The 11,556-nt window shown below is 33.5% G+C and overlaps 1 protein-coding gene across 4 annotated transcripts; it reads left to right on the top strand.

Moving 5' to 3' along the window:
* Positions 1–1,383: 1,383 nt before the first annotated feature.
* LOC107900158 (uncharacterized) lies at positions 1,384–7,752 on the top strand. 4 transcript variants are annotated; one of them, XM_041081858.1, is made up of 4 exons: positions 1,384–2,197; positions 5,309–5,620; positions 5,696–7,096; positions 7,244–7,752. In XM_041081858.1, exons 2-4 carry the CDS (start codon positions 5,359–5,361, stop codon positions 7,297–7,299), a joined length of 1,719 nt encoding a protein of 572 aa, XP_040937792.1. In that variant the 5' UTR covers positions 1,384–2,197; positions 5,309–5,358; the 3' UTR covers positions 7,300–7,752. The 4 variants fall into 4 exon arrangements, with proteins under 4 accessions (XP_040937792.1, XP_016681348.1, XP_016681353.1 ...); XM_016825859.2 differs by having other exon boundaries at positions 5,309–7,096; XM_016825864.2 differs by lacking the exon at positions 1,384–2,197 and having other exon boundaries at positions 3,942–5,620.
* The last annotated feature ends 3,804 nt before the right edge of the window (positions 7,753–11,556 follow it).

The following is an 11,556-nucleotide window of genomic DNA, read 5'->3' as shown; positions in this document are numbered from 1 at the left end:
ACATTAAAGTCATCTCTTGTAATCCACCCAAGCTCCCCAACCACCCGACTAACCTCAACAAGATAGGACCAAAGCTGACGTCGAACAGAAGCATAATTCGATGCATAAACAACTGATAGAAAGAAAGAGTTACCAAAGCAATTGACCTTACCAGTAATACATTGGTCAATAAAACTCAAAGGAATAAAACTATACCAGATTTGCAAAGCACCCAAATTCGACCATTAACGATAACATCATAGTTGCAAAACACAAATCATTGAGCACTAAGTTGTTGTATAACATGATGAAACTTATCCACCTTAATTTTAGTTTCAAGGAAACACACAACATTTGATTTAAGCTTATTCACCCTATTAAGAACATGTCTAAGCTTATTGAGACTGTTGAGTCCCCTAACATTCCAAAAACCAATAGTCATTGAGAAGGGGAAAGGGATTTACCTCTAATAGAAACAGAGCTTGCCACAAGTTTCTTTCCTTTGTTCAACAAACCTTTCTTTTTACCTTTTAAAGGCTTAATCACAAGGCAGCTCAGGTAGATCATCATTGAGAGTTTCAAATCTATTACTAGAACTTGCAAATTGAACATGTTTCTTTGGGGGAGAAGAAGAAACAAGTACAACTTTCCTATTTCAATGCCAGACTAAACGGAGGAAGCAATACAACTTTTATCTGGCTTAGTAATGGCAACAGTTGCACCTACAGAACTAGATTGCTTAGGCTTCCATACTTTTGCAAGAATGGAAGCCTTTTTAGGACAAACCTTACAGAATAATCAAAGGAATAACAATCTGGACAATGAGTTGGAAGCCAAGGCACAGAAACAACAATGGACACAATTGAACCATCTAACAACTCAACATTGACAAAACGAGGAATAACCACCGTAGTAGATACCTCAATGCAAAGCTTTGCATAAGAAAGGCGCATACGGTCAGCAGTTATTCTATCCATGTACAAAGGATTTCCAATAGCGCTTGCAATATAACTAAGCCCTAAACGAGTGTAAAGCTCAAGAGGAACACCCGAAAGATGAATACAGGCAGCCATATAATCAAGACTGAACTCTAATTTCTTAAGATTCGACTCCCATAGACGAAGAATAAGAGGTTTATTCTGAATATGCCAAGGTCCATGTTCAAGAACCCAACCACATGCCACAGAAGAAGAAAATTGAAAAATATACAAACTATTCCCAGCAAGATGAACAGAAATCTCACCATACTTATACCAAAGAGTGTTGATTATCTTCTGCGTAGCACCAAAATTGGGATCATTCCCAATAAATTGACCAACCAATGAGTACTTCCACTGTTGAATGCCTTTATCAAAAACCTCTATAGGCGACTTCACCAGAACCTCCTCATTACAGATCTGAGGGGGGAAAAAAGAAAGTGATAACACCTAGAAGAATAAAAAAAACTTCTCCAATTAAGAGACAATGCAGTCATTAACAAGCAAGCAGAAATCAATTAAAGTAACAAAGAAGAGCAGATAGAATCAAGAAAAGAAAAAAAAGGACAGACAAAGAAGAACTTAGGAATGTCCATATGCAAATTAGTCCTGCTAACGTGCATTTTTTGTTTCCCCTTTATACTCAAAATTTATTTTGTTCAATTAAATTAATATTTTTTGTAACATCGCTAAATTTAAAATAAATAATAGAATAAGATTATAACAGGTGACATTAATGAGATCATGATATCATAATCCAAAAAATATATTAAAAATCGATAAAAATATTTTTAAAAAAATAAAACCCTTTTCACGTTTCTCCCGGTAAACTCCGCCATTGCCTCGCCACCATATCTCACTCTCCCTCTGTCTGGTACTCTCCACCATTGCTTCACCACCATGACCCCATTCTCACCACCCTCTTTCACACAATTAAATCTCCCCGATAAAGCCTCTTCACTTTTCTCTCAGTAAACTTCTTCCTTCCCTTACTCCCTCTCATGTCGTCAACCTCATCGTCCTCAAACCTCACTCACTATCAACGCTCTCTCTTCTCCTTTTTGAACTTCCTTTTTTCCCAACCCATGTTTCGCCACACGCTTCATTCTTATCCCGCCATGTCCCATTTCCTTATTGCCCATAATATGTTCCCTCAAGCACGATTTCTTCTCAACTTTGTGTCTCTCGCAAAGGGAAAGGCTCGGCTTCTTCGATTTGGGCTTCGATTCTCGAAACCAAAGGTACCCATCAGTGTAAATTTGTTCTTGATTCCTTAATGATTGCGTATACGGATTTGGGTTTTGTTTCTGATGCTATTCAGTGCTTTGGATTGGTAAGGAATCATAAACTTAAAGTACCATTTAGGGGTTGTCAATATTTGCTTGATAGAATGATGAAGATAAGTTCTCCGATTGTGAGCTTAGGATTTTATATGGAGATTTTGGAATATCGGTTCCCACCCAATGTGTATAGTTTTAATATTTTGATGAATAAATTGTGTCGAGAAAGTCTAATTAAAGATGTCCAAATGGTGTTTGATGAAATTGAAAGGAGAGGTTTGAATGCTTCTGTTGTCACTTTCAATACTTTTTTCAACGGATATTGTAAATCAGTGAATTTAGACGAAGGGTTTAGGTTGAAAGTGCTATGGAGGAAGTTGGGATCTATCCTGATGCTTTTACTTACAGTGTTTTGATTAATGGATTGTGCAAGGAGAGTAGGTTGCATAATGCAAAAGAACTGTTTGAAGAAATGTTTAACAAAGGGTTGATCCCAAATGATGTTATTTTATTGAGGGAAACGTGAAAAGGACTTTTGTTGAGTTGAGACGATGAAGATAATTTTATTTTTGTAGTTTTTAAATTTTAATATATATATTTCATTTTTTATTTTTAATAATTATAGTATTTTTATGATTTTTGTTTTAAAGATTTTTTAAATTATATATTTTTATTTATAATTGTTTTATTTTTAAAATATTTTTATTGATTTTTAATATTTTTTTGGATATATGATTATGTCATTAATTTCATGTGACATAATCTTATTCTATCACCTGTCTTGAACTTTGACTGAAAAAAAGTTAGGTATCAATTGGGACATAAAAAACTTCAAGTACGAATCTGAAAGAAGTGGACAAATTTAGTTACTAATTTTATATTTAAGTTTTATAATATAATTTTTTAAGATATATAATATAAGATATTTTTCACTATAATTACCTCAAATGCTCGTATGTGTTCATATTTATAATATAATTTATATAAAAAATAATATTTTTTTAAAAAAATTGAATTGGTGAGTAGTTACATGTGTAATTATTTCAATTCTCATTCTTTTTTTTTTAAGAATTAAAAAAATGTAATTAGGACACTTCAATTACACCCAATTTACTAGTATCCACTATTATAATGGTTACTCAAATATGTCAACATTGTGTAATTATAAGTATTTTCACCCAAATCCAATTATTAAATCACTTTTCAAATACTATCTAATAATTGAGTGATCTTGAATATTGTTTACCAAAACAAATTAAAATTTTTTTAATCTTCTATAAGAAAGATAATACATTTATAAATAATATTTATATTTTAAGTGATACATAAAATATTTTCATAGAACAAACTCCTCAATCTTTCATTCATTATTTTAAAATTTATACTATTTTTGTAAGAGTATTGTGTTAATACATGGGTTAATAATAATCTAACCTCATTAGGTTATTTTGAATAAAGGAAAGATTAAAATTGTTTTTATTCTGAAGTCTTATTTTTTTATTAGTGGCTACTCCTCCTTCTAATTTCATATTAAATTTATACTAGTTATTTTTTATGTTCATCACAGATTAATTTAATATTGATGTAATAATTAAAATTTTTTTATATTAATGCACCAAATAATTAATTTAAACATAATATATATTTTTTTATCATTTATATCCATTTTACTGTCCATATTCAAAATTCATAATTATTCCTCCTAATAATATAATCTCCAAAATTCGAACTTACATTTATTATGGCTAATACATATTACTTAACACAAACACTGAAGTAAAATACTAAACACGGGGTTAGAGTTTACTTACAGGTGCTTGCAAAATATCAAAATAAAAAGAGTCATAATTCACAACTTTTGATGTCCGAGTGAAAATCTTTTCCCTTTCTAACAAAGCTTTTTTCACTCAAGTTTGGCTTTCGCTTCCACGCTAAAGCCTGCCTGGAAACCAACGCTAAGCATGCATCTTTTTATTCAATATCGACAGATGTCAAGATATGAACTAAACTCCCCAAATCTCAATTATAATCCTTAAACAGTCATCCTAGGAAAGATTTATATTAGTTCTTTTAGTCACATTCATTAATATATTAAACTATAAAGTCTGTAGACCTAATCATGCCATGCATTCCAATGTATAGTCACAAGTTGCATAAAATAGCATCAACATGAACAATTAAAAAAACCAAAGAAGTAATTAACAATCATGGGTTTTCATATTGGTAACATGTTGCATATGGAAGCCGCATTTTCTTGAGACCAGTCCAGTTGTACTTGCTTGCAGAATTTTGTGAGTTGAAAAAACAAAACTAAAAAAAGCACCTTTGTTTTTTATGAAAAGATGTACATTTGATTACTTTGTTCTAAAGAGAATGAGATGTAGAAATGATTACTCAGTTTGTATGCTTTTGCAACTGAAACTTTTTTAATAAAAAATGAAATAAAAAAACAGTTTGAAATTTGAATGCTTCGTTTCAAAGTTACAGTGTGTTTGTATTATCCAGAAGCTAGGTAGAAGAGTGTGGTCCATTGTCTATATTGTTGATAGCTGCCTTCTTAACTCTTTGATTGAATCATTTCCAACCTCCATTTTAGGTGAATGCATCAACTTTTGTTCATACCAGATCACTAGCCATAAGAATACGAAATGAATTGAATTTATAGCCAGCATCCAATTCTGAGCCTTTTCACCCTTTTAATTTCCTTACAGATTTCCTTTTTAAAGATCATTTCTTTGCTCTTCTGATATTAAACTTAGACACTAACTCAAAGCACATACATCATTGATAGAATATATATATATATTTAAAAGGATACATGTCTTAATCAATGAAACTTGCAATTTTATGCCTAAGATTTCAGACAATCACGAACCATTGGTACTGTTCCATAGATAAAATATTGCTTAACCTCTCTTTATGGGTTCTCTATGTCTCTACTTTTTGCTGTCCTTTATATGAGTAGTCTTATTAGCAGCCTAGTTGCCTGAGTTGTTATACTTTTTTTCATCCACCCGGGAGCTCCAAGAAACTGATTGTGGCGCGGTTTTTTGTGGCTTATCAATCAATCAGTCAATCAATCAATCCATTCGACCCTGAAACTCATCTCTTCACCACCCAAGATGCACTCAGAGCCACCATGCAGCAATTGTTTCTTCTGCACCATGAATGAGCCAGAACCTTCTGTAAGAAGAGCAAAACTCAGCCAGTGCTTCAAAGAGATGCCTCTCAGAGATGATCAAGAACATGTGTTGGTCTTGAGTGGGCTGTGGAACATTTCCATGGCGCAACCTGATGATCCAGAGTTTCCTGCACTTGGTATATTTGAATGCATGGCCAAACTGATCCATAGAGGCATCACTGATCAAAACTGGCTTCTTAGAGGTCAGAACATTTACATTCCCTACTATGCTGCTCATGTTATTGGTTCATATACAATGGACAATCCTCAATTTGCAGAAAAAGCTGTTAAATCAGGTGTGGTTTTGCCATTAATGGAGCTTTTGAGAGGTAAGATGAGTTGGGTTGAACAAAGAGTTGCAGTTAGAGCACTGGGTCACTTGGCAAGCCATGAAAAAACCTTTGAAGCTGTTGTTGTACATGAAGTGGAGATCATAAGTCTGGCAATGGAAATAGTTAGCAATTGCCTTGAAGTAGTGTACAAAGAGTTTGTTGGAATAAAAGCTAGGAAGAGACCCAAATACCATTGTGATTTGCTTACAAGAGGAGTTGGAGAGTTGGAGTTGCAGTCAAGGAAAGCTGAGGAATGGGCCAGTCAGCTTCAGTGTTGGTCACTTTATCTGCTGAATTGCTTTGCAAGCAAAGAGAGAGGTCTCACCCTAATCTGCAACACTGAGTTTTTGAACAATTTGTGTGGAATGTGGGGTGGACTAGTCAACCTCACATCTCCTGCAGGGATCGGATTACTTAGAACTCTTTGTTCCTCAAAAACAGGAAGGAAAAATGTAGCAAATTCAAGACAAGTAATGGAGAGCCTTTGCAATGTTTCAAGATCTTCAGATGACTGGCAAAACATGGCCATTGATTGTCTCTTGTTGCTTCTCAAAGACCCAGAGACAAGATATGGTGTTATTGATATTGCAGCATCGTCTCTTGTTGATTTAGTTGAACTTAGAAGCCTTGGAGAAAGCAAAATGGTGGGGGAAACAATAAGTCAGACATTGTTGCAAGATTACTACAAAATCAAATTTGGGTTTTTGAAGCTGAAGAACCAGGAAGCTGAGAAAGCATTAGAAGAATTATGGGAATTGAGAGTTGAGAACATCAAAAGAGACAAACTAATGTCTGAACAAGACATGAAAGAGAGACAAGCACTTGTAGGGAAGTTGAAAAAACAAGGCAACCAAAAGTTTTGGACTGGTAAAATTGAGAAATCTTGCAAGATTTATTCCAAGGCCTTGGAATTGTGTCCATTAAACTTTAGAAAAGAGAGAATCGTTCTTTACAGTAACAGAGCACAGTGTTATCTGCTACTGAAAAACCCAGCAGCCGCCATTAGTGACACAACTAGAGCTTTGTGCTTATCAGGTACAGTGAGTCCCCACAGTAAAAGCTTGTGGAGAAGGTCACAAGCCTATGACATGAAAGGATTGGCCAAAGAGAGCTTGATGGACTGCTTAATGTTCATCAACAGCCGCATAAAATCAGAGCATACGAAACGTGTCAGGATCCCCTACTACGCAGCAAGGATGATCAACAAGCAGATGAGCGCCACGTGGCTATTTGCAAATGCCAAGTCAAAACTTTGCATCAAAAAGGAGAAAACTGTGGATGAATATGAATCCAAAGGAGAATACCAGCTGCAGGAAATGATGGATGCTAAAAACATGGGTTTCCCAGGTAAGCCTATGATATGAACCATCAAATAACATGCAATGGGAATTTATTTGATTTTACTATAAATCCTTTTGCTTGACTAAGAAATAAGAATGGATTGTTGATATATATGTTCTTTTTCCTTCCCAAATTCCACTTGTCTTTATTTAGATATGCCAACCATATTAGAAGACCCTAAAGCTGAAAAGAGATGGAAGAAAAGATAGAAAAAGCAGGCGGGAGAAGAAAAGACATCATCAATATCAATATCGAGGCTGGAGTAAGAGATAATCAAATGCAGTCGATCACACAGTAAGAGAGGGAAGGGATACAAAATGATCAACATAAACTGACCACTCAGAACTCTAAGCAAAGCATTGATGGTAAGATTGTTAGAAAGGTTGCAACTGATATGCAGCCTAGCTATGGGGAAATTTGGGAGAGGAATGTGATTAGTAGGACGTGTGTAGCTTTCCAAACATTTTAGCTATTACACCAATTGTTTACAGGGTGTATGATTTAATTTTACTTGGAACTTCGAATAATAAGATTTGAGTCGATGTAAATTTATCAACCTATAGAAAAAACAGGTACATGTGAAAAACCCCAAATGGTTAACTTTGCCAATTGTAAAACTTGTATTCTTCTGAATTTATGTGGTTTACAGGCAGCTTTTACAACGGTAGAGAGGAAGCTACAACAAGAGAAACTTGAATTCTGTCCGTTTTTAGGTTTACAGCCATAGGATCCCTCTTTTTAGGAACAACATTTTCATAGGGGCCAGATATAAATCATCAGTAGATAATGCATTTTGAATTATGTTCTCTCTTTATCCATCCATATATTATATTATATTATCTTTCCTTGCCTACCTCCTTTTATGATAAGGATAAATACTATATAGACCCTCTCAATCATTAATTAAGTTTTATATAAATATTGTTATTTTTCTTATTTTTATCAAAACATTGTTGTTTTTAGATTATTTCTTATAAGTTGTTTTTATTTCAACCTCCACATTTGTAAGTCTTGAGGCCTTAGATTTTTAATCCATATAAATCCCATGCTTCTTCGATGTATGAAGAAGTACACTTTAAAGAACTTCAACACCCATAAATTTCGAGGTCTATTGACATCAATAATGCTCCTCAACTACCCAAATCAATGTCTTCAATCTGGCTTTACCACCTATAAATATCACAGTCAGGCCAAACAATTTGATTCGATCATTATTGTCCGTAAGCTCGATCGTCCAATTTAATTCAAAGGGACTTTACATCATGGATGTCAAAAGTCCTCCATTTGCGACCCTGAATCTTAAATTCTCCTCCCTAACTAAGCCTTAACTTAGATTTTACCAATGATAAAATGACTTTATGAGACATAAAGATCACATAGCAACGTCTTGCATAAACATAGTGAAATTTTGTTATTTTTTAATTTTATTTAGATTGTAATAAAGTAAATATTAATTTTTCACAATTATAAATAGCTTGAAGATCTAGTTATGCAAGCTTGCAATAATCTAAGTTTTAATGGCTCAAACAATCGAATCGAAGATTACTTAAAGAGGGCTTGTTTGTGTACGATATCTTAAATTACTTACTTCAAAATAGTGCCGGAATTGCTTGCTGCCTTAATTAGAAGATAGAGGACGAAGACACATATTTTCCATTTCTCAAGCGACAAAGAAACAATAAAAGCTAGAATATGTAGCTTTGATAATAAGCCTTTCAATCGACAAACAAGCGATAATGAAAGAATGTGCAATCAAGTTGTTACATTACTCTACAATTTCTTGGGTGCAATTCCTAAAGATGAGAAAGATTTCAATAGGTGTTAGCTAAAATTCACATGGTTCTAAAAGTAATCAACTTGTGCCCACCTACTAATGCAAGTATCATTTAGATAAACTAACATACTAGAGCTTACATACTATGCATTATTGGAAGAATGCTACTACCAAACAAGTATGGCAATAAAGTGCATTACTTATATCTCAATTTATTGGCAAACTTCAATTTGGTCAAGAAATTTAGTTAGGGGTTGGTAGTTTCGACATTCCTTTGCAGAGTGCTCTATAGGGTGAGTTAGCGTTCCATCAACCAAACAAAAGATTGTTGTCTATTGCTACAAACATGGTGTGTATACGGTTGCTATGGTTAGTGACCATCTCTTCTAACACTTTTCCTCTTATTCTAAGGTAAAAATATAATCATACTTAACATATTATATCATATTGAATTATGAATTACGTGCTTTTAGTCAGTGTAGAGGTCATATTGAAATGATGAGATTAGCCTTTTTGTATCGAGAGACAAATATGAGCACGATGAACTATAAAAGGTGCATGCATTAGTTTATGCTTCCACGTCGTCTAGTAGTCCAATACTCATAAAAAGCATATTAACCACGAGAATTGTTGGATAAATGTTCTTCAAGAGTATATTCACCATTGAGACGATCATGTTTAGCTTGTTGTTGATGGTTAGTTTATTCAAAATAATAATATCTAGTCATTAGAGTTATATTGGAGTAGTTTAGGCTGAAGGACAATTGCATCTATACGAAAGGATAATACCATGTTAAAACTAGGAAATAACGCGTACCAATGAGCCATCAATGGGCACATCAACAAGTGTGTGCCCAATCTACTGAATGTCTTGAGCTTGATCCACCTGTTGAACATGCTGAATCGATTATATTTTTCACACTTGTCGAAATTGCATACGATTGCTTCCTTATATTAGTTTAGTGATGGATTCAAACTATCAAACTTTGCCCATTCCCCAATGAGGACATTATCGCTTGGTAAGAAAAGTATTGAGCTTGAGGTTACGTAACTATTTAAAGTTCCACTATCCTTATGACTAGCTTATGCAAATCTTATCTTTTCTAGCCATTACATTATTATCACCAATGGGCTTCTGTAGTAGCAAGTTTTATTTTATTTTTCTACTAGCTTCTAAAATGAGTAAAGATAGAGGTAAGGAGGAAGATTTGTCTAAGTGCCACAACGATGGAATCCAATCCTAACTAACAACCACTGGCTATGGAATGCATTCATCCCAATGCCACCAATGTTTGTATATATTTTTACATATTTATTTCTTTATTTAGAAAAAAAACTTCATGTAATTATTTTTTATTATATTTTTTAGTGTTTTTTAATTAAATTCTGTTTTATTTTATATGCATAATCAAATGTTAGAAAAATGTAACTAAAAATAAAAAATCTATATCAAATAATTTACTTATCAATATTACATTTCAATATCGATTAACTTACATATGTTATATCATTAGAAAAAAGTGACTAATAAGTTTGCAATGTTCTATTACGAACACATTTAAATTACATTACATTTTAAAACAATAAATTAAGCTAATTGTGGAAGATTATCATCTCAATGGTGCCATATGGGCCTTTGAGCTAATTAAGCACCTTGAAATCTTAATGAAAGTGGTCATCTGCCCAAATGACTTACAAAGAAACGATAAATCCTCCAAAATAAGCACTCACAAGTTATCTGTCTCTGTCACCAAAAAACCCTAATTTGTTTCTCTAAACTCTAATAACTAATGATGATTGCTAAAGTATTCGCTTACATACACCTTATAAGTTCCCTTTCCATGCTTCCATGCTAAATTTTTATAAAATGTTTAACTTGGAATCTCGAGTGGCTTACAGAGAAACAACAAAGCCCTAGGTGGCTTTTGTTGGTTTGGGTAGCAAACATAAAGCACTTGCACTTAGATCATCCATGCCAATAGTATATTGGTTTATCTCAAACTGGGTTGCTTTCATTTTTCCCTACAACAAACATAACCATAAAAAATCTTACCCATATTATTCAAAAAACCACAACTAGGAAATTTTTATTGATCCCCACACTTGAACATAACCCTAAACCCCTAGGTCTTGCATTGAGTAAGTTCTAGTGTCACGGGACTAAAACTTTAGTCTGGCAAATTGAGCGACCTTAGACGATTTCTTAGGTTTAAATTTGCTTAAGTCAGTCTTACTTTCAAAGAATGAGAATTTTCACAAAAATTCTTTAAAGCACCAAAACAAAGCAGAAGCAAACTCAAAATAAAAGAGCAACAAAAAACAGAAAAGCCACAAGAAAAATAGTGCACACGAAGTGTTTGAGTAAATGCTCTCAAGAGTATTCTATTACTTTAAATATTTACAACTGAATAATTGCAAATGAGGGGAAGGCCTCTATTTATAGTTGAGCTCCTCCAAATTCAATAACACAGATTGAGTTATATTGATGGTCAAGATTTGTACCTATCTACCAGATAAGAGTCCTAAAGGATTTAAAACTTATACATTTTTATCCTTTAAGATTTACATTAATTACCCTGGTAACTCTAGTTTTACTAGAGTGTTTAATTAGGCCACCAAGGCTTCAAGTAGATGGACTTCTCCATATGTTCCATGAGTCGGGCCAATTTAAGCAGGTCAAATGAGCCCCATT

Source organism: Gossypium hirsutum, chromosome A11 (assembly GCF_007990345.1).
Source record: "Gossypium hirsutum isolate 1008001.06 chromosome A11, Gossypium_hirsutum_v2.1, whole genome shotgun sequence".
Classification (NCBI taxonomy): Eukaryota; Viridiplantae; Streptophyta; class Magnoliopsida; order Malvales; family Malvaceae; genus Gossypium; species Gossypium hirsutum.
Note: the sequence above shows the minus strand (reverse complement) of the source record. Positions and strands in the feature narration are given on the sequence as shown.

What these genes read in the sequence shown, in the direction of transcription:
- LOC107900158 (XM_016825859.2), top strand. Translation starts at nt 5,359, where the DNA reads ATGCACTCAGAGCCACCATGCAGCAATTGTTTCTTCTGCACCATGAAT. An exon ending in TAAAAACATGGGTTTCCCAG is followed by an intron (nt 7,097 to 7,243) that starts GTAAGCCTATGA and finishes GTCTTTATTTAG; the next exon opens with ATATGCCAACCATATTAGAA.